Raw genomic sequence first — 25,540 nt, forward strand, 5'->3', positions numbered from 1 at the left:
TTCCAGCAAAATCACATCGAGGACATCATAAATGGGCTTCAGACATTGTACTCTTGTAGGGAATCGAACTTGGGTCTTCGGCTTGAAGAGTGAACGCTTTAAGGCTATCCCACCGCCCCTCATTTTGAATGAGGAAGCTGGCTTCTAGTATCTAGTTTTTTCGCTGTGTAATGTTGGACCATAGCTCAAAGTGACCCAATCTTAGACGTTTGCAATTTTGGTACAGTCAGACCAAGGATCATAATCGGACAACATTTGGGATTCGAACACGCAACCAGTGGGTAAAGACATAGCTAAGGGACGTGGCCCAATATGGAAGAAAAATAAACGTTTACAGACGGATTCGATAAAGATTTACGAATCAGAGGTCCGTTCCAAAAAGCGATCGTAGCCCTAAGGTGAAGCTGAAGTACTTTGATTTTCCATGAGAACTCCAAACATTGGTATTTGAGTTGCTGTTGACGAATGCATTCGTAATGATACTATACGAATCTTTATTTTCCAAGAATGTCCAACCAATAATATGAATGAATGATCAGGGGATGCGCTATGGCAATCTTGGACATGTTGTATTGTTATAAACGGTTTTGTTTTGTTTTTAAATAAAATAAATAGTGTATTATATTATGGCAGGAATACTGCTGTTGGCGTTAGACACCAAACTCTTTGTTATTCAAATTGCATGAGTGGTGGGTGATCCCTGCATTGCGTCTTTACTGATTTTCAGTGAACTATTCATATAACTTCCATCACTATTTTTCCTTTTACGCTCAATGGAATCTGTTTTGGTAGATAATGGAGACTGCTTTTCCCTGGCGTGGACGTTATATTGTACTTGTATTGTATGCCTTATGTTAATTGAAAAAATATCACCAATAGATACGACTCTCCTTTATCTAAAATTACATTATGTGCATAATGTCTGCAATGTTATACATTACGTCTTTGTAAGAAGTACTCAGACAGACCGACACTGAACATTCTACCAAGTGAGCTACGAAACGTTGACGCTAAGCATGAATATATTCAAGTTTATGGGTTTCTACTTTTGTGTTTGTGAAAGAAGAAAAGAGATTAAAGCCAATTAAACAAGTGAAGATAAATGGAATACTGGGAATGACTTGCGGTGCCTATGTCCCTGCATGTGTTCATCAGGACGGAATTCCACGAGCTGTAATCAGAGCCAGACTGAGTGACATGTATGGCCAGTTTATAGCCCCCGTCTATTGATGGCTGTACACATTCCCGGCCTCATGCACGGTATGTAGGCATGCAGCCGATAGAAAACCTACAATAGGGGTGTGGACTTGCATGTCTGAGAATGCAGCAGGCATCATAGACTTTATTCTGGTCTTGACATGGAATTGGGACCAAGTTTCTTATAATATATAACACATCTCCTCCTTGACTATTTTTTGTCTTTCGTTTGTCCTTTTTCTCAATATCCGTCTCTTGCTCACCCTCATTAATTTCTCTCTCTCTCTCGCTCTCTCTCTATCTATCTCTCTCTCTCCTCTCTCTCTCTCTATCGCTCTCTCTCTCTCCCTCTCTCTCTCTCTCTCTCTCTCTCTCTCTCTCTCTCTCTCTCTCTCTCTCGTCGTGTGTGTGTGTTGCAAAGAAATTAAAAAGTTATATGTTTGAATATCAATCACCTTTGAAACATTTCCGCCAATAGGCTATTGAGTATTACACATGGCATCTGGCGCTACCGAATGGCGCCGATAATGCTGCGTAACGACAACTCCAGGCCGCAGCTGTTGGCAGACATGGGACATGGGCTTTTAGTTTGTCGACTGCGGCATGACCTAGTTCAACAAAAAAGAGGGTTCCGAGATCTCAGTTTTCTTTGCCCGTGTCCTTGAAGTTTTTTTTATGGAACAGCAGCTTTGCATACACGATCGCTATTATTGAGATTAGAGTCAGTAAACAAATATATCGGATACACTTGAAACGATAAACACCCTCAATCGAAGTGCGGTGACACTAACTTTCAGGCGAGTGTGGGCAGTGTAACAAAGGCATTAGTTCTGCAATAGTTAAAACACTATTGTTATATTAGTGAGCTTCTTTATTTACGCTGTTGCAATTAGTCTCTCTTGCAGCCTTGTGGGCAATTTCAACATTCTATCCTCATCTCATTCTCACCACCACCAGAATCCCCTCGTCTTCGTTGCAGCTTTGAAATGACTTCATTTGCTGTTACTTCATTTGAAATGACTTCATTTGCTTCACTTACATTTTCTTCACTTACATTTACTTCATTTACGTTTACTTTCACTTACATTGACTTCACTTACATTGACTTCATTTACGTTTACTTTCACTTACATTTACTTCACTTACGTTGACTTCATTTACATTTACTTCATTTACGTTTACGTTCACTTACATTGACTTCACTTACATTGACTTCATTTACATTTACTTCATTTAAGTTTACTTTCACTTTCATTTACTTCATTTTCATTTACCCCACTTACATTTACTTCACTTACATTGAATTCATTTACATTTACTTCATTTAAGTTTACTTTCACTTTCATTTACTTCACTTACATTTACTTCATTTACATTTACCCCACTTACATTTACTTCACTTACATTGAATTCATTTACATTTACTTCATTTACGTATACTTTCACTTACATGTACTTCACTTACATTAACGTCATTTACATTTACTTCATTTACGTTTACTTTCACTTACATTGACTTCACTTACATTGACTTCATTTACATTGACTTCACTTACATTAATTTCATTTACGTTTACTTTCACTTACATTTACTTCACTAACATTTACTTCATTTACGTTTACTTTCACTTACATTTACTTTACTTACATTGACTTCATTTACATTTACTTCACCTACATTTACTTCACTTACATTGAATTCATTTACATTTACTTCATTTACGTTTACTTTCACTTACATTAACTTTACTTACATAAACTTCATTTACATTTACTTCATTTACGTTTACTTCACTAACATTGACTTCACTTACATTGACTTCATTAACATTGACTCCATTTACGTTTACTTCACTTACATTTACTTCACTTACACTAACTTCATTAACATTTACTTCATTTACGTTTACTTTCACTTACATTTACTTACTTACATTTACTTCACTCACATTTACTTCACTTACATTGACTTCATTAACATTGACTCCATTTACGTTTACTTCACTTACATTTACTTCACTTACACTAACTTCATTAACATTTACTTCATTTACCTATACTTTCACTTACATTGACTTCATTTACATTAACTTCACCTACATTTACTTCACTTACATTGAATTCATTTACATTGACTTCATTTACGTTTACTTTCACTTACATTAACTTTACTTACATAAACTTCATTTACATTTACCTCATTTACGTTTACTTCACAAACATTGACTTCACTTACATTGACTTCATTAACATTGACTCCATTTACGTTTACTTCACTTACATTTACTTCACTTACACTAACTTCATTAACATTTACTTCATTTACGTTTACTTTCACTTACATTTACTTACTTACATTTACTTCACTCACATTTACTTCACTTACATTGACTTCATTAACATTGACTCCATTTACGTTTACTTCACTTACATTTACTTCAATTGCACTAACTTCATTAACATTTACTTCATTTACGTTTACTTTCACTTACATTGACTTCATTTACATTTACTTCACCTACATTTACTTCACTTACATTGAATTCACTTACATTGACTTCATTTACATTTACTTCATTTACGTTTACTTCACTTACATTGACTTCACTTACATTGACTTCATTTACATTTACTCACTTACATTTACTTCACTCACATTTACTTCACTTACATTGACTTCTTTAATATTGACTCCATTTACGTTTACTTCACTTACACTAACTTCACTTACGTTGACTTCATTTACATTTACTTCACCTACATTTACTTCACTTACATTGAATTCATTTACATATACTTCATTTACGTTTACTTTCACTTACATTAACTTTACTTACATAAACTTCTTTTCATTACTTCAGTTACATTTACTTCACTTCATAGTTACCGCCCCCATGGTCCAGTGGTAGAGCGTCCGCCCGGAGAGCGGAAGGTCCGGGTTTCGATCCCCGTCGCGTCATCCCAAAAGAGATTAAAACATGGTACTTGTTGTTACCCATTCGTGCGCTCGGCATTAAGGGGATAAAACAAGGACTGGTCGGCTCGGAGTCGGTATAATGTGTCTGAATAGGGTATTCGTGGTAAACTGCAGCATGGTATCTCAGTGTGCTGGCACTATAAAATCGGCATTATCCCGGACTAGTACAAGCAGCCTCACACACGTACACATACACACGTGCATGCACGTCGCTATATAAGTGCGATAATCTTCGACGCAACGTTAAACCCCATTTCACCTGACGTCATAGATGTTGTAGTTGTAAAAAGTATTCAGACATTACCTTTCTCTATATACACAAAGATTTTTTGTCCTGGCTTTATTCGATCATGTCAGGTTTGTCAGCACCATGGTGTTAAAACCCCACTCTCTCTCTCACTCACACTCTCACCCAACCAGCCACCCACTCACACACTCACTCAAACCCAGCCACTCACTCATTCAGTCAATCACCCAGCCACTCACTCACTCACTAACGAGATCGGGGGGGGTCAGGCTCTCTGACTTGGTTGATGCATGTCATGGATCCCAATTGCGTGGATCGATGCTCATGATATCAATCACTGGATTGTCTGGTCCAGACTCGATTATGTACAGACCGCCGTCATATAGCCGGAATATTGCTGAGTGCGGCGTAAAACAACAAACCAACCAATCAACCAACCAATAAACTAACCAACCATTCTTCCCTAGTTGGAAGAATGTGTACGCTGATACCACTTTGTTTCATGGTCAGAAAAATTGAAAGAAATGTTTACAAGAATGCCTGTATGAATTTCTCCTATGATTGTTGGAATTTCAACATTGTTTCAAACATTTGAACCAGATGTATCATGCACGTTCATAAGTATTCCATGAATTCCTCCATAAATGTTAATGTCAACACAAATATGAAATACAAATAATATGAAATAATATATCATTGAGGAGAAAATATATGTCCTAACCTATCCTAAATAAATACTCTATTGAAACTTCATAAATGTCCTTATAATCAAATGCCACATTATGGGTAAATGAATACGATCATAACTGAAACGACTGACGTTCACATATTCCTTCCAGTTGTTGGACTGCTTTGATCCAACACATGGGACCAGTCTCATATCCTATTCCCCAGAGCACTGGTGTTGGTTGTGTGCAAGTGTTGAACGAGTGTTATTCATCCCGAGGAATGCATGCACATGGCAAGTTCTTAGAAGAGTTGGAAAGATGATAGCTACAGTAATATTTCACACGCTGAAACAATTGGAGACCGCGAAAAACACCTATCCCCTCCTCCAATGTAATTCTCATCAGAGGGTGTGGTACAGACGCGGGCAAAAATACGTTACATTAAGTAGAAAACAGTATTTTGGGAGCCAGTATGTGTACACGTTAGGGACCAGTTCAAAACATTGTGATGGTGATGACCCTGAAAGTTTTCCATCCGACCAAATAAACTGATTTCTCAATGTTTTTTTATTGTAAGTGAACTAAACTGATATTATTTCCATTCATATATGCTGTTTGGAGTTGTCGTAAATACGCCCAGTCTTTCAACAAGGTAGGGTTTTACCATTCCCGGCAAGAGTCCATCTAGTGCAGTGCGTAATGTATAATGGCAGATTTGATCTATAAAACCCCTACAAATGATTGTCAACACCCTGTAAATAAACTTCATTCGATAAAGGTTCCTTAAAACAGGGCAATACACGGCAATGGAGGCTACTAAACTCGGAAATGCAACATTTTTAGAATTAATTTTTAGGGGATACGGGGAGGGGTATGTCTCAAAACTTAAGAAATTAACTTTTTTATCCGACATCGAACTTTTGAACTGGTCCCTTATGTGTCTCAAATAATTCCGTATTCGTCGCTGTGCGGTTTCAATACTCCACCTAAACCAGACTTTAGTTATTCCTTTTTAAGGATGAACTATACTCGGGTCAATTGCCAGTGGTTGAAAGCTGATTCCAGTCTTTTCTTACACTCTTTGTCTACTACCTGAAATATTATTATGTGCATGCTTGCACCAATCTAGCAGTTAATCGTTACCCTAATTACAGAGAGATGGTCTCCAGACATGCACTGCACTAATTTTACCGTCTAGACCTTGACCGATTTCCAATTGAGCACCAACCCGCGGAAAAGTTGAAAATAACAGCATTCCCACCGGTCACAAATCGTTCCTTTCAGAAATACGATAGCGTGTTTTCTTATGACATCATTTCCTTTTGAGAAATAGTGAAAAACGTGCATCCTCAGTTGCACAAATAAATCGACAAAACCTTTCCATAGCCACAAGAACCCTCCTCTAATATAAGGGTCGATTGTATTATGAACATAAGTTTGTGTATCACAATTAAATAGTGATGATACCAGGTGTTTAAGCATTTTCTGGGCGCCATTCTGATTTTACTTTTTTATTCTGCTGGTATATTTATATTTAAATAGGATATTTATATTTCTGGGACTAAATGTTAGTCCAGTAATCCTAGTCAGATAATAAATGGCAATACAGATTACTTATGACAGCTTGGTAGATTGGATGTTGTGTGGAACAAGGAGAGTTCATTAGACCATGGGTATTGTTAGAAGGTATACGATACTCAACACCGACAGATAACGTTGCCAGCATTGCTGTCTCTTGACACACAATGCACTGGGGATGTGTCTGAAGTAACCAATATATATGTATGAACGTCTGTTGAGATGAAGGCTTCTCCGACAGATGTAGGTTAACCTTTGATGCACTTATGTTTGAGATGTCATTTATGATAAACATTTGAGATAGATAAGGGAATCAGTAGTTAGGGAAGTACTTGTAATAACAGACACGTCACTAGAAATTAGGTCCTGAATTGATGAATGGAGTTTCTGTAACCGTTAAACTACCAGGGCTGCTTGCAAGATGTGTAACATCATTGGGTAGATGGATGATACCATTGGCTAATTGTTTGCTATCATTGATATACCTACCATGTGGAGAAACTATTCACCTGATGAATTGACCAGATTGACTTCATATGGTGTACCACTAACCACATGCGATACCACTGATGTTAGACACAACTTAATACAACTGGTGCACCATTGAACGCAAAGAGACACCATTGAAAATAAGTTAGGCAAAATCGGTCATAAATTAGACACCATTGATCACGTGCAAAATCATTGCTCACACATGAGATATCGTTGATTACACGTGAGACCAAATTGATAACAAATTAGGTAGCATTGAACTAATATGAGATACCTTTGATCTCATGAGATACTATTGGTTTCAAATGCGATAGCATTGGTTACAGATGAGATATCATTGATGACAGATGAGATACCATTGATCTAATATGAGATACCATGGATAAAAAATGCGATAGCATTGGTTACAGATGAGATATCATTGATGACAGATGAGATACCATTGATCTAATATGAGATACCATGGATAAAAAATGCGATACCATTGGTTACAAATGAGATATCATTGATGACAAATTACATACCATTGATGACAGATTAGATACCATTGATCATACATGAGATACCATTTATCTCAAATCAGATACCACTGATTTGATCACGTGTGAGGCACCATTGATCAGATATGACAACCATTGATCGCATGTGGGACACCGTTGATCACATATGAGATACCATTGATCACATGTGAGGTACCATTGATCAGATATGACTACCATTGTTCACATGTGAGACATCGTTGATCATATGTGAGATACCATTGATCAGATATGACAACCATTGATCACATGTGAGATACCGTTGATCACATGTGAGACACTGTTGATCGCATGTGAGATACCATTGATCAGATATATATGACAACCATTGATCACATGTGAGATAACATTGATCACATGTGAGACACTGTTGATCACATGTGAGATACCATTGATCAGATATGACCATCACTGATCACATGTGAGACACCGTTGATCACATGTGAGATACCGTTGATCACATGTGAGACACCGTTGATCACATGTGAGATACTGTTGATCACATGTGAGATACCATTGATCAGATATGACCATCAGTGATCACATGTGAGACACCGTTGATCACATGTGAGATACTATTGATCAGATATGACAACCATTGATCACATGTGAGACACCGTTGATCAGATATATATGACAACCATTGATCACATGTGAGACACCCTTGATCGCATGTGAGATACCATTGATAAGATATATATGACAACCATTGATCACATGTGAGACACCGTTGATCACATGTGAGACACTGTTGATCACATGTGAGATACCATTGATCAGATATATATGACAACCATTGATCACATGTGAGACACTGTTGATCACATGTGAGATACCATTGATCAGATATGACCATCACTGATCACATGTGAGACACCGTTGATCACATGTGAGATACTATTGATCACATGTGAGATACCATTGATCACATGTGAGACACTGTTGATCACATGTGAGATACCATTGATCACATGTGAGACACTGTTGATCACATGTGAGATACCATTGATCAGATATGACCATCACTGATCACATGTGAGACACCGTTGATCACATGTGAGATACCATTGATCAGATATATATGACAACCATTGATCACACGTGAGACACCGTTGATCGCATGTGAGATACCATTGATCAGATATATATGACAACCATTGATCACATGTGAGACACCGTTGATCACATGTGAGATACCATTGATCAGATATATATGACAACCATTGATCACATGTGAGACACCGTTGATCACATGTGAGATACCATTGATCAGATATATATGACAACCATTGATCACATGTGAGACACCGTTGATCGCATGTGAGATACCATTGATCAGATATATATGACAACCATTGATCACATGTGAGACACCGTTGATCGCATGTGAGACACCGTTGATCACATGTGAGATACCATTGATCAGATATATATGACAACCATTGATCACATGTGAGACACCGTTGATCGCATGTGAGATACCATTGATCAGATATATATGACAACCATTGATCACATGTGAGACACCGTTGATCGCATGTGAGATACCATTGATCAGATATATATGACAACCATTGATCACATGTGAGACACCGTTGATCACATGTGAGACACCATTGATCAGATATATATGACCATCACTGATCACATATGAGACACCGTTGATCACATGTGAGATACCATTGATCAGATATATATGACAACCATTGATCACATGTGAGACACCGTTGATCGCATGTGAGGCTCCAGGCGTGGGGTATCAAAACAGACTCCTGTAAGTCAGTGCAGAGGCTGCTGCTCCCAAGGAGACTGTAATGGAATCTAACCCTGGTGGTGGCAGTTGACACAGTCTATCAAGCAGCAATGTGGGTGGTGTGACATTTGATCTTTGACTCCTGTAAAGTCATGACCTTGGATGCCATGGCATGTCAATAACTCATTAAAGTATTATATTACTCACACAGCAGCTCTTTTGGTGAATCATTTGTAAATTAGCTTCATAAATGATCACAACCCAAAACTAATTATTTGTTATATTTGCCATAGATCAGACTAACACAGACATATCACCGCAGATCAGTCTCTCACGAGATTGGTTCAGACATATCACAGATCAGTCTCTGATCAGACTGGTTCAGACATATCACCACAGATCAGTCTCTGATCAGACTGGTTCAGACATATCACCAAAGATCAGTCTCTGATCATACTGGTTCAGACATATCACCACAGATCAGTCTCTGATCAGACTGATTCAGACATATCACCAAAGATTAGTCTCTGAACTGACGGGTTCAGACATATCACCACAGATCAGTCTCAAATCAGACTGGTTCAGACATATCACCACAGATCAATCTCTGATCAGACTGGTTCAGACATATCACCACAGATCAGTCTCTGAACTGATTGGTTCAGACATATCACTACAGATCAGTCTCTGATCAGACTGGTTCAGACATATCACCACATATCAGTCTCTGATCAGACTGATTCAGACATATCACCACATATCAGTCTCTGATCATACTGGTTCAGACATATCACCACAGATCAGTCTCTGAACTGACTGGTTCAGACATATCACCAAAGACTAGTCTCTGAACTGACTGGTTCAGACATATCACCACAGATCAGTCTCTGATCAGACTGGTTCAGACATATCACCACAGATCAGTCTCTGATCAGACTGGTTCAGACATATCACCACAGATCAGTCTCTGATCATACTGGTTCAGACATATCACCACAGATCAGTCTCTGATCATACTGGTTCAGACATATCACCACAGATTAGTCTCTGAAATGACTGGTTCAAACATATCACCACAGATCAGTCTCTGATCATACTGGTTCAGACGTATCACCACAGACCAGTCTCTGGTCAGGCTGGTTCAGACACATCATCACAGATTAGTCTCTGAAATGACTGGTTCAGACATATCATCACAGATCAGTCTCTGATCATACTGGTTCAGACATATCAATACAGATCAGACATGGCAGCAGTTTTATGGACTTCTGGGGAAACCACACCATGAATACAGGATCGCATTTATCCCATTGTCAGAAAGACATACACGTGATTACTTTTACATTTTTACTGCCGTTTCCAATAACCTTGATAAATTGTGCTCTAATCCCAGCCTTTAACGTCAGGCCTTCATGTTTGTTTCAGAGATAGATAGTATCCAGTTTGCTGCAGAATCCAAGACAATTACAGTAGAGGATGGAGGAAATGTGGGCCTGCCCTGCTATGTACATTCCATAAAAAACTATACAGTGAGTATACCATATAATACTGTGTACATTCGATCCAAAACTATACAATGAGCGTCCAGTAGTATATAACATTGTGGACATTCCATACAAAGCTATACAGTGAGTGTCCAATATTATATAACATTGTGGACATTCAATACAAAATCTATACAGTGAGCGCCCAGTATTATATAACATTGTGGACATTTCATTAAAAACTTTATTCAGTGAGTGTCCAGTATTATATAACATTGTGGACATTTCATACAAAACTATACAGTTAGTGTCCAGTATTATATAACACTGTGGACATTCCATACAAAACTATACAGTGAGTGTCCAGTATTATATAACATTGTGGCCATTCCATACAAAACTTTACAGTGAGTGTCCAGTATTATATAACACTGTGGACATTCCATACAAAACTATACAGTGAGTGTCCAGTATTATATAACATTGTGGCCATTCCATACAAAACTATAGAGTGAGTGTCCAGTATTATATAACATTGTGGCCATTCCATACAAAACTATACAGTGAGTGTCCAGTAGTATATAACATTGTGGCCATTCCATACAAAACTATACAGTGAGTGTCCAGTAGTATATAACATTGTGGCCATTCCATACAAAACTATACAGTTAGTGTCCAGTATTATATAACATGGTGGACATTCCATACATGACTTTTCACACAACAGTACTGCAGGAAACTATTAGGTGACATGTAATGTAATTGCAACAGATTACAACGTATATATACAATATACAAGTAAAGGTTACATTACATCATTACATCATATAGGTTCATTGCAATTGACGACAAAGTTCTATTGTGGTTCCTCTATATATTAAGCACCATAAGGAGCATCATTGGAATTGATGACTGGTGATATACATTGCCATTGCAGTTTCTTTTTTTCTTTTCCTTTTAGCTACAACTGAAATTTGTTTTAAAGACATCGGCAGGACGTTGAGTAGTATAATTTTTCTTCTTTTTTTAATTCCAGCAATATTTAGTTGATATTGCAGTTGATGACAGGTGATATATAGTGTTGTTCCAGTTGATGACAGGTGATATATAGTGTTGTTCCAGTTGATGACAGGTGATGTATAGTGTTATTGCAGTTGATGACAGGTTATGTATAGTGTTGTTGCAGTTGATGACAGGTGATAAAGAACACCAATGCAGTTGATGACAGGTGATATATAGTGTTGTTGCAGTTGATGACAGGTGATATATAGTGTTGTTCCAGTTGATGACAGGTGATATATAGTGTTGTTCCAGTTGATGACAGGGGATATATAGTGTTGTTACAGTTGATGACAGGGGATATATAGTGTTATTGCAGTTGATGACAGGTGATATATAGTGTCGTTGCAGTTGATGAAAGGTGATATATAGTGTTGTTGCAGTTGATGAAAGGTGATACATAGTGTTTTTGCAGTTGATGAAAGGTGATATATAGTGTCGTTGCAGTTGATGAAAGGTTATATAGTGTTTTTTCAGTTGATGAAAGGTGATATATAGTGTTTTTGCAGTTGATGACAGGTGATATATAGTGTCGTTGCAGTTGATGACAGGGGATATAGAACACCAATGCAGTGGATGATAGGTGATATATAGTGTCATTGCAATGGCAACAGGTTGCAAAATAGTATTATAACTACAGTCGGAATAGTTGCATAACTTTAGTTGATTGTATTAACTATCAATGTACTACTGCAGTAACTGAAATGACTCCTAAGGTTTGGTGTTACATTTATGTCACAATATAGTTTGTCAAGCTGAAATTCCCTTGCTTTCAGATAAGCTGGGAGAGTGGGAAGTTGGGTGTTTTAACAACTGGTGATGCAAGAGTAACGTCGGACAACCGATTCGTTCTTCGACGTGGGAAGCATGGAATATGGATGCTGCAGATCACGGACGTGGTGTTGGATGACGAGGACACCTACAGCTGCATCATCAACACCAACCCTCCACTCACTAAAGTCGTCACACTCAATGTGGGTTGTAAGTATTCCAGTCTCAGTAGCATTCCTTATGTCACAAGCACATCATTCAAGGCCTATCTCTCCAACACGGGCCATGGTACGCTTCCACACATTTATATCATCAACAAATATCTGGATATGAAACATGAATAGTACCGGTATAGTAATTTCTGAATATTCCTATTCAACTTGAGCAGTACAGTAATATCTTATTACTAACTAAATGTTGTAGTGTTCTTCCTCTGAAACAAACCTTACAAATCTTATTCATCCTACCAGACCAGAGACTCGAACATCTTTCAAAGAAGAAGGTTGACCTTCATGTAGAATGTCGCAATAAAAATCAGTTATATTTGTAAATAACAAATTGATTTAAACATCATATTTCTTTCCTGAAGATTAAGTTATCAGACTTTCAGTAGTAAAGGGATATCAAATATCTGGATATCTCCATCAAACCTTAGGTCATATAAAGATATCACATATCCGGATATCTCCATCAAACCTCAGGTAGCATAATAATATCAAATACCTGGATATCTCTATCTAACCTAATGTAGTATAATTATATCATATATCTGGATATCTCCATCAAACTTCAGGTAGCATAATAATATCAAATACCTGGATATCTCTATCTAACCTAATGTATTATAATTATATCATATATCTGGATATCTCCATCAAACTTCAGGTAGTTTGATAATATAAAATACCTGGATATCTCTATCTAACTTAATGTAGTATAATGATATCACATATCCGGATATATCTACCAAACGTTAGGTAGTATAATAATATCACAAAACTGGATATCTTCATCAAATCTAAGGTAGTATAATAATATCAAATATCTGGATATCTCCATTAAACATAATGTTATAAAATAATATCAAATACCAGGATATCTCTATCTAACTTAATGTAGTATAATGATATCACATATCCGGGTATCTCCATCAAACATCGGCTAGCATAATAATATCGAATACTTGGAAATTTCTATCTATCGTAATGTAGTATTATGATATCAAATACCTGGATATCTTTATCAAACTTAATGTAGTATAATGATATCACATATCCGGATTTCCATCAAACTTAAAGTGCTATAATAATATCAAATATCAAGATATCTCCATTTAACATAACGTAGTATAATAATATCAAATATCCGGATATCTCCATCAAACGTAATGTAGTATAATTATATCAAATATCTGGATATCTCCATTAAACATAATGTATTATTATGATATCACATATCCGGATATCTCCATAAAAGCTAAGGTGGTATAATATTATCAAATATCTAGCTATCTCAATCACACGTAATGTAGTATAATGACATCAAATACATGTATGTGTGTATCTCTATCAAACATTGATTTGTGTCCCTATCAAACTTGAGTGGTATAATAATATGAAATAGATGAACATCCCTACCAAACTCTGAGTAGTAAAATGGTAAGTATTTATATGGAAACTAGATATTTGCCAGCTATACTGTTAATGTACCTTTGACAAGGTTACTGTGTATTACATATCTGCACATCCCATCGGCAAATAAGCTGTGAGCACATCAACTGATACCTCACACATACAGTTATTTCCCCTTTTCATCACTGTGTGGCTGACTCACTATGGGATGGGAGTGTGTATTATAAGAAATATTCCCGCAGAGCCCCATACAGTTTTGATTAATATTTCACCTGTAGAGCCAACATATATATTAAGTCTCACAATGAAAACCCTCGGTGGTATTACTGGCAGGATGAAAAGACAATATTTTAGCCCAGAAAAAATATTTCCAATTGATCTACATCACATGTAAGAAAAATCTGTTCCTTTTCCAAATAATTTTCTAAAGCTAACTTAAGTCATCTTGCAAAAAATATTTCCCATTTATCACAGTTAAAATAATCAATTTTATTTTCACAAAGAACTTCTGAAGCCTGTTTTTCAGTGAAATATGAACATGGACATTGGTAGGTAGTTTCCCTGAGAAGTCTCTGAGAGTCTCCTCCAGTTAATTATCAACACCAGGTGTGTGCGAAGGCGTAGTGTTTGTTATAGAAGCACCATTGCATCTGGTTATCGGACTCTCAAATAACCCCGGTGTCAGATACACAGAGCCCCTTGCACAAACAGCGAATGTGAGGGTGCAGTGGAGGTGAGGGGGGAGGGAGGGGTGGGGGTGCGGCGCAAGGTGCTGCTGATGCTGACAGTGATACAAACATAGGGTGCTGGGAACAAGACAAGCTGCTGAGTTGATGATGAAGATGAGAATTAGGCAAACATTCTGAACTTGAGTGATAGGTTTATCTGATGGGTTGTTCTTTGTTCATGTCAAGGGTGGAGTTGAGAGTTCTGTCTTGGTGAAACGCACACTGGAAGAAAACACACGAAATTTTGTTGTGTGTTATGTTGTAATCTGTCCTTTCACTTAAGTCTTGCTGGGAGAGAAGAACTTTGTACCCTGTAACCTGTCTTGTTGCTTGGGGTTTGTGAAGCCATTGTTTCAGGACTATAGAATATGTTACCCCTTTGTAGCTCACCTAATTTGCTAATTCATAACAGCAACTATCAAACCATATAGTTGTGTACAAATCTATACATAAATATCAAGAATCAAAACTTGTTGTGTGGAAACATCTATACAATATCAATTTCAAACAATAGTTGTGTGGAAAATCTAATACACATATCAAACATTAGTTGTATGGTAACCACTACACAAATATCAAATATTTAGCATGATGACATGAATAGAATATCCTTGTATAAGAAAATCTGTTAATATTCAGCAGAAAAAACGTTTGACGATTTTTCTCCACAGTCTACTGGGACCAGAAAGTTTGGGAAGTATTTAAGATGTAATAAAACAAATTTGAAAAACATTAAACAAACAAATGCGGCTGCAGAGTGCAGTACACTAACCAGCACTTAATTACTAACTCACAAAAAAATAAAATATTCTCTCTTATGTTGTCAGTCTCCCCCACCATGAAGGCAGCACGAAGCCATGTGACAAAGCCGAAAGGGAAGAAGGCGAAGCTGGAGTGCCTGGTGAGCGGCAAGCCCCTGCCGGTGGTGGTGTGGGAGAAGGGGGAGGAAGAGGTGAAGCCTGACAACAGACACTCCATGGAGACACTCAAGAGGGGAGACTTCAACCGAGTCATGAGGCTCAGAATAAAGAAGATCAGGGAAAGCGACTATGGACAATATCGATGCAAGGCTGTCAATGAGTTTGGCATGAACACTGCTACAATCAAACTGAATGGTGAGGGATTTGAACAAAACAGATTTTTAGAATTTATGTTTACATGCAGTACAGTGTAACCTTATTAGCCAAAATTTGAATTGAAGAAGAATTCTTACTGTAATGTCACGTTTTAAGCAATGAATGAAGCTTATTTATTTGTATCCTCTGTTAGGCCCATGAAGATCCGGGGTAGAAAAGGTCTTCAGCAACCCATGCTTGCCGTGAAAGGCGACTATGCATGTTGCAAGAGGCGACTAACGGAATCAGGTGGGCAGGCTCTCTGACTTGGTTGATGCATGTCATTGTATCCCAATTGCGTGGATCGATGTTCATGATGTGTGTGTGTGTGTGTGTGTGCTTGTACTAGTTCAGACTGATGCCGATTTATAGTGCCAGCCCACTGAGACACCATGCTGCAGTTTAACATGAATAACCTACTCAGACACATTATACCGACTCCGAGCCGAGCAGTCCTTGTTTTGGCTCTTTAATGTCGAGCACCAGACAGGGTAACAACAAGTACCATCTTTTAACGTCTTTTGGTATGATGCGGCCAGGGATTGCACCCCAGACCTTCCGCTCTCCGGGCGGATGCTCTACCACTAGACCACAGAGGCGGTTAATCTGAGAACTAACCTGTGAAGATCCGGGTTTGAATAGGTCATCACCAACCCATGCTTGGCCTAAGATGCGACTATGCTTTTCATAAGATGCGACTCTGCTTGTCGTAAGAGGCGACTAATGGGATCATGTGGTCAAACTCGCTAGCCTTGTTTATGTATGTCATCGTATCCAGATTGCATAGATCGATGCTCATGATGTCAATCACTGGATTGTCTTGTCCAGACTCGATAACAGACAGACCACTGCCATAATACAGCTGGAAAATTGCTGAGTGTACGTTAAACAAATAACAAACAAACATTCTGTATACTATAACTATAACAATACAATTCATGATTGCATTGATGTTTCCTTTGAAATACTAAACTATATGGGTACATGTTATTTGTGATCACATTCATTCTCGCATTTTTTATGAATTCTAGTTAAAAAAAGGGATAAAATTCATTATTTTAATCAAAACTTCTGATTCCATTGGTATATAAAAGCCATAATACCCTTTCCATAATCATAAGACATCTCTGCTAAAGTAAGAGTCCATTGTATGATTCTTACTATAACATGAGCATGTGATTGTGAAAAGGTGAGCGTATCCTGCCACACTGTTGCACACATCACAAACACATGCAAAGGCAAGTTAATTGTTCACCTGATAAAACATGGGAACATATGGCACAAGTCAAAATAGAAAATTTAGATAATTTTTGTCACTTCAAATTTGTAAATTTTTTCTATATGTCTACTTTACTACATAACAGGCCTATTAAAGAATATCAGCATACAACTTGGAATAAGTGTGGCTGTTCTATTTAAAGTGTGTACATATAACATATTTTGGTTCATCTGCTGGTTTTCTTTGGTAGGCCTATACTAACACTCACTGTTGCTAGTATCCAAGTCTATAGACCCACATATCCAGACATGGAACCCATTCTATGTGTATGATGTCTGTTTCAGCGCCACGTTCTGTAACACCATCGTTTGATGCCAAATCTCAGAACATCTCTGCCTCACCTGGCTCCACTGTAGCCCTTCCCTGCACGGTTCAGTCCCTGGGAAAGTATAAGGTACATCAACTATGCTTAATCAGTTACAGTTAATAACTGGCGTTCCTAGTTCATTGATTTGATTAAGAGAAAAACTTGGACACATTAAGACTGTGAAAATATTTTGAAATAAAGTGTTGACACATACATGTTTCTTCCAAAACTCTTCACCTGTTTGGAAGGAACAGAAAAATCTTGTTGATCATGTATACAGTTTCGAGTTTACTCAAACCATAAAGTCGTGGTTAAAATAGATAAAGATTTTTGAAAATGTGATCTCCAAGTAAAACTGTTTATGGTGAAGTGAAGTAACTTCTTAATTGACAATTTTAAGTCAAATGAAGGGTTACTGAAGTTAGTCAACAGATGAAAAATAAGCAATTCTTATTTTTTTAAATTTTATTTTTTGTTATTTTATTGTTATTGTTAGCCAAATAGTTTAGCATGCTTCAGCTATGTTTATGGGTCACCTTTTGGATCAGTTGACATCTGAGAAGAAAAAAACCTGTATAATCTCCCAATGGTCCTTCTAATCAGCCATAAGTGACTGGTTACATGACCTTTGTGCTTCTGAAGGTCAGGACCAGCTACCATCGGTCAGTGCCTTGATAGATATCCAACTGAGGAACAAACATTCCGAACTATATGTGTTATCACGGCCAGCTGGGTGGTGTGGGGCACTATTGCCAATAAATACAGCTATTTAGCGGGTTCCTGGGCGAGTGGCATGACAGCTGCTCTCCCTGACACAGCTAATTGTGGGAGTCAGTCAATGCCCCCCCTCCCTCCCCTTCCCCCACCAACTGTTCCTGGGTCAAGTAACCCTAGCACCCCACATCACATACCAAGATAGTTGGTTGAAGAAAAAACTTCTTTTTTTTCAAAAATTCTGTCCAAAAAAGTAATTCCCCAATGTCTATTTTTCGCTCTTTCACAGACATGTTGTGATTTATTTCTCATTCTCCAAATGACAAAAAATAATTTAAAAGGAACCTGTCACTTTTTACTGAAAGATTCCAAGATTCCAAATCATGTAAGATGATAGACCAGGGTGAGTCATCATGCAGATAGATGTATGGTAATGTTTCAGTTTCTGTACTCCTCCCATTTTGTGCAACCATTGTAGGATTGGAAACTTATAAAAACCTTCAAGGCCCCAATTCTTTTCCCTAACTTCACACAGGAATTTTAAATCATATTTTTGCCTGTTGCAAATATATTCTATACAGCTTTTTGCAAGAATACATTTTACTGAACACCTTCCGCCATTTTGGTAAGTGATGTGCACAAGCTCCTTCCAGTATTCATAATGTTTTTTCAGACGCCATTTTTAGCTTGCCCCCATACAACTACTTGGATTACATGGTTTCATAAGCGAAAGTAATTTTTAGTTACCAATGTTGATAAAGAATGCATGTTTGTTGAAATGTGCTCCCGAGGGATGCTACTGATGAGGTTACAGCACACCATTATGGAACTTCTATATTAGAGTAATTATTCATTGTTGACGTCCTATTTGTATTGATTATGAATTGCTTAGAGATTCAGTTTCAAGGTTTAATCATATAAAACCATATACATGCAAGGAAAGTCAATATTTCTGCTTATTTTAGGCTGTATAACCCAATAAATCAAATAGGAAGGCTGTCAGGTGCAGCAAACGAAAATGGCAAATGTCCAGTAAAATACGTGCTTACCCGTCCATGTTCTTCAATGGTCATTTGCAAATTATATGATGAAGTCACAGAGCCACTTCAGCTGCCATCACACATACCTTTAGCAATTTAACATCCTTTGACCAATATCACTGAAATATTGCCCCAACAAAGTTCATTATTAACTCACTCACTCTTCTGACCAGATGCAAAATTATTGACTGATGTTATAGAAAACATTGCTCACTTTCATTTGAAACAAATGTTGGACATTGTTTTGCTTCAGTTTACCTAATACTCACCTGTATATAGACAACTAAAATAACTACAACATTTTATCAATTACTGGTAACATAAACTTGACATATTTACAGTTGGACTTCATTTAATGAAATGGTTAGGTAAATTAGAGTGAGTGAGTGAGTGAAGGAGTATGGTTTTATGCCGCTTTTAGCAATATTCCAGCAAAATCACGGCGGGGGACACCAGAAATGGGCTTCACACATTGTACCCATGTCAGGAATCGAACCGGGGTCTTCGGCGTGACGAGCAAACGCTTTAACCACTAGGCTACCCGACAGCCCTGTGAGGTAGAGAGTAGGGGGATTAATGTCATGAAGAAGTAGCTGTATTTTTTATTTTTTACAATATATTTTTTCAGGATATCAGTCATATCCAGCTAACAATATTTTTTCGTTTTTAACAACAACAAAATTTCATTCTGAACACATCAAAGAGAGAAAAAATATATGTATCTCAGGTGTTTTCAATTACTTTTAAAAATCAAATTGGAAACAGACTGTCCCTAGTGTATGTTTTAAGTTTATCTGTATTAATTTAAGCTGTGTTGGTGGTGATGGTTTCACCTGTAACCACACAGAGTTGTTGATACCAGTAGTCCCTCCATGTCAGACACAGCTATCGATATCATTGTGGTGGGGGGATGGACTTAAAACACTTGGTCTGTATATTGAGCACATTCCTAGGCAGTATAGGTGTATTACAATGTCGCTCCTTAACTAAAACTTGGTCTGTATATTGAGCACATTCCTAGGCAGTATAGGTGTATTACAATGTCGCTCCTTAACTAACATTTGGTCTGTATATTGAGCACATTCCTAGGCAGTATAGGTGTATTACAATGTTGCTCCTTGGCTAACACTTGGTCTGTATATTGAGCACATTCTTAGGCAGTATAGGTGTATTACAATGTCGCTCCTTGGCTAACACTTGGTCTGTATATTGAGCACATTCTTAGGCAGTATAGGTGTATTACAATGTTGCTCCTTGGCTAACACTTGGTCTATATATTGAGCACATTCTTAGGCAGTATAGGTGTATTACAATGTTGCTCCTTGGCTAACACTTGGTCTATATATTGAGCACATTCCTAGGCAGTATAGGTGTATTATAATGTCGCTCCTTAACTAACATTTGGTCTGTATATTGAGCACATTCCTAGGCAGTATAGGTGTATTACAATGTTGCTCCTTGGCTAACACTTGGTCTGTATATTGAGCACATTCTTAGGCAGTATAGGTGTATTACAATGTTGCTCCTTGGCTAACACTTGGTCTATATATTGAGCACATTCCTAGGCAGTATAGGTGTATTACAATGTTGCTCCTTGGCTAACACTTGGTCTGTATATTGAGCACATTCTTAGGCAGTATAGGTGTATTACAATGTCGCTCCTTGGCTAACACTTGGTCTGTGAAAACATTTCTTTAAAATAATTGTTGTTCTTTATCAAGAGAACCTTTCTTCTTCTGCTGTTTTCATATACCGTTATGTAGAATCAAGGAAACTAGACTTGGTATAGTTTGAGCTAGAGTTGCCTAGGGTTCAAGTAAAAAAATATATACTAGTATATAAATTCCACAGTCATGGCGCAGGACTACATAGCTCCGTGAAATGTCCATAACCAACTTCAGCCATATTTTCTTACCCTGGTTTTGGAGGGCTCACTGGTCATAATTTCAAGTTACAGAAAATATTCAATTCATATGACAAAATTATGTCTCAAAGACAAAAAAGTTACTGTTACCAAAAGTTTTTGACTATTCTCAACTTTAAAAAAAGGCAAATTCTTTTACAGGAAATAACACGGAAATTTCTTATTCCATGTAGGATGATATGTCAATAGTAAAGTGTTTTTGAGCAAGACGATAATGAAGGAAAAACACCAAAAATATAAAGATGTTGGTAAGCCAGCAGACTATGAAGCTACAACTCCCTTTGCAAAGTTAGATGCCTAAAGCTTAGCTGCCAGGAAATACCGATCTGGGTTCGAATCCCAGATGAACCTTGACTATGTCATCTAGGACCTCCACCACCTCGGGGTTTCGCACCCTTGCACGCTGTGATGTAAACTACTCAAAGGAAGTTAAAGAACACCTGATTCTTTCATTTTACTATAGTTAATTTGACATGGGATGACAGATTTACTGCAGGAATATGACATAATTGGGTGGTCCTAACCTCTTTTGACTGGTATATGTGAAATACTGTCAAAAGAATGTTAAACCGCACTCATACACTCATCACAGAATGATGCATATACTATTATACAACAGATACTCTAGACACAACATCTATTAATAGATTTACTTGACACAACATCTTTGACCTTGGCACGCCGCGATATAACTGGAATATTGTTAAAAGCGGCGTTAAACCCAACTCACTCACTGACTCTGACCTTGTTAATAATGTACATGAGACTGGGTTCATATTTTCTTACTCAGATGAAAGGGTTAGTGAGTGAGTGTGTGAGTGAGTGAGTGAGTGTGTTTGGTTTTATGCCGATTTTAGCAATATTCCAGCAATATCACGGCAGGGGACACCAGAAATGGGCTTCCCACATTGTTCAAATGTTGGGAATCGAACCCAGGTCTACTGCGTGACGAACTAATGCTTAAACCACTAGGCTGCCTGACCATCCCCACTTGATATAAATATATTACACTAAAACTGAAAATTTAAAGTGAATGAGTTGGGTTTAACACCTCTTTTAACAGTACTCCAGTTATATCACAGCGTGTCAGTTTCATGTCGAAGGAAAGCCCAAAGTGATGCAGGTCTCAGACGTTTACCATTTAAGTGAAACCCAAGAGCATGTGTATGGTGCTGACAAACCGAGAAATATAATCAGGGTCAACCGGCATTCGAACCCATAATATATAGGTTTCTGGCGTGTCCGAGTGACGCAACTCTGCACTGCAAATTGCGGCGCCTTAGACGACTGGGCCATCTGTGCCCTTGAAAATTGAAAAAATATAAATTGCCTGTATCGTATATTCCACTGCCATGCTGTTTCATGTGAACTCTGTTCTTTCCCTGTGCAGGATACAGCAGTCGGTGTGTAAAATCTATCACAGCTCAGCCCTCACAGCAGAAACAGCGTGGTCACAGGTTAATCTTTCTGTCTTGTCCTGCAGGTGTCCTGGCTGGATGAAGACTCGGATGTCCTCACAGTTGGAAACTCACGGATGTCTGGAGATGACCGTCTTCACGTTGAGCGATCGATGGCCCACAGTTGGGACCTGGTCATCAGCGATGTGACGGAGGCTGATTCCGGAACCTACATGTGCCAGGTCAACACACCAAGGCCGATGGTCAAGACTGTCGTGCTACATGTGGGCAGTAAGTAGATTTCTGTTTTTCACAACATCCAAGGAAGGTGTCCAGTGAACAATGTATTTGTGTTTGAAACCCGAGGCAAAATTTTCTTCTTCTTTTTCCATTTTTTTTAGGAACAAATTATCTTTTGTAAAGTAATCCCAAGCCTACAACCCACACACCCAAAATATCAAATGGACCGACCCTTAAGTCTTCTTATTATGAGGTTATATTTATGGAAAAAAACTTTCAGACGTTTGCGTTGATATTGAAAAAAGTGCAAAAAAAACAATTACCGTATTCGACGTAATAAGCACCGGGGGCGCTCTCAAAATTAGAAATAGGGGGCTCTTATTAGAATGTTATTTTGGTGGAAAAAATTGAGTTGAAAGATAAATTTCATGGTTTATGCTAACGGCCGGACTGTTTAGATACAAGAGATACATTTTTCCAGAATTTAATTGCCCGTAATTAAGGGTGCATATAACACATGAGTGGGTATTATACACGAATAAATAAGTCTTGTGTACATTGATCAATCAGAAGGGGTGCTAATTGGGATTGTTCACTTGCCAATATATTAGCAAATATTGCCATGGGGGCTCATTAGAGCAGGGTGCTTATTACGTCCAATATGGTATGTAATTGATGTCCTTACCTGGGACACAAACTCACAACCTGCTGCATGTCACTGACACTACCACTGTGCCACCAGGGCAGAATGGAGGAAGAGGCATTTGGAAACGATTTAAGTTCTTAGAATATATTTGGTGAAATTTTGAGTCCATTTCAGTTAGTATTTAGTGTCATATATGAACATCATTTTAAATGAAAAAGGTAAATAATTATTATTACCCAAAAATACCCAAACTCTTGTTGCCTTGGCCAATGAAATAACATTTAGTTCTGCAACAAAAAAGATGTATTGGCCGATACACATGGGTATAACTTTTTGTGTTTCCATCTTACAGGCCCTCCTGTGGCTGAGGTTTCTGAACAAAGCTTGACCAAGTCGACAGGGGAGAGCATCATGCTGTCATGCAGCATCCGGGGATACCCACAGGAGTTGATGATGTGGACTCTCAACAGCTCGGATATACCGACCGGAGAAAAATATGAAATCGGCATTGAGGACGTGGACAACATAACGTCTATTTTGACCTTGAAGGTTGGGTCGCTACAGCGGAAGGACTTCGGGGCCTACACATGCCGTGCCTCAAACAGGTTCGGGGTGTCGGAAGCTACTGTTAATGTCATCGGTGAGTAGAGATACTGCATATAGGTGCACTACAATGGTTGTCATCTGTAAGTTTCTATTTTAGCCAGGGAAAGCTTTCTCTTCTCACTTTGTACTTCTCTTGATAACTAAAGAGAATAATATTTCAAAACTTTAATTCTCCCATGTTCACGTGATTCTTGGGAACACACAGTCCCGAGTACTCCATACTCTCCAGGGAACACATGTCCCTAGTACTCCATACTCTCCGGGTGAACACACCGTCCCAAGTACTCCATACTCTCCGGGGACCATACGCCCCAGTACTCCATTCTCTCCAGGGAACACACACCCCAGTACTCAATACTCTCCAGGAAACACTTGGTCCCCAGTACTCCATACTCTCCAGGGAACACACGGTCCCCACTACACCATACTCTCCAGGGAATATAAGGTCCCCAATACTCCATACTCTCCAGGAAACACTTGGTCCCCAGTACTCCATACTCTCCAGGGAACACACGGTCCCCAGTACTTCATACTCTCCAGGGAACACACGGTCCCCAGTACACCATACTCTCCGGGGAACACACGGTCCCCAATACTCCATACTCTCCAGGAAACACTTGGTCCTCAGTACACCATACTCTCTAGGGAACACACGGTCCCCAATACTCCATACTCTCCAGGAAACACTTGGTCCCCAGTACACCATACTCTCCAGGGAACACACGGTCCCCAGTACACCATACTCTCCAGGGAATATAAGGTCCCCAATACTCCATACTCTCCAGGAAACACTTGGTCCCCAGTACACCATACCCTCCAGGGAACACACGGTCCCCAATACTCCATACTCTCCAGGAAACACTTGGTCCCCAGTACACCATACTCTCTGGGGAACACACGGTCCCCAGTACACCATACTCTCCGGGGAACACACGGTCCCCAATACTCCATACTCTCCAGGAAACACTTGGTCCTCAGTACACCATACTCTCTAGGGAACACACGGTCCCCAATACTCCATACTCTCCAGGAAACACTTGGTCCCCAGTACACCATACTCTCCAGGGAACACACGGTCCCCAGTACACCATACTCTCCAGGGAATATAAGGTCCCCAATACTCCATACTCTCCAGGAAACACTTGGTC

The 25,540-nt window shown here is 38.4% G+C and overlaps 1 protein-coding gene across 1 annotated transcript in view; it reads left to right on the forward strand.

The window, feature by feature from the left end:
- LOC124131501 (hemicentin-2-like) overlaps positions 1 to 25,540 on the forward strand; it is an 87,101-nt gene that overhangs the window by 30,967 nt on the left and 30,594 nt on the right. Inside the window, exons 2-7 of the mRNA XM_048398436.1 lie at positions 10,877 to 10,980; positions 12,771 to 12,975; positions 15,952 to 16,239; positions 17,803 to 17,912; positions 22,987 to 23,191; positions 24,139 to 24,426. Coding sequence (XP_048254393.1) covers positions 10,877 to 10,980; positions 12,771 to 12,975; positions 15,952 to 16,239; positions 17,803 to 17,912; positions 22,987 to 23,191; positions 24,139 to 24,426 — 1,200 coding nt within the window. The remainder of the gene's footprint in view (positions 1 to 10,876; positions 10,981 to 12,770; positions 12,976 to 15,951; positions 16,240 to 17,802; positions 17,913 to 22,986; positions 23,192 to 24,138; positions 24,427 to 25,540) is intronic.

Source organism: Haliotis rufescens, unplaced genomic scaffold (genome assembly GCF_023055435.1).
Source record: "Haliotis rufescens isolate VD_foot unplaced genomic scaffold, xgHalRufe1.0.p SCAF_1, whole genome shotgun sequence".
Classification (NCBI taxonomy): Eukaryota; Metazoa; Mollusca; class Gastropoda; order Lepetellida; family Haliotidae; genus Haliotis; species Haliotis rufescens.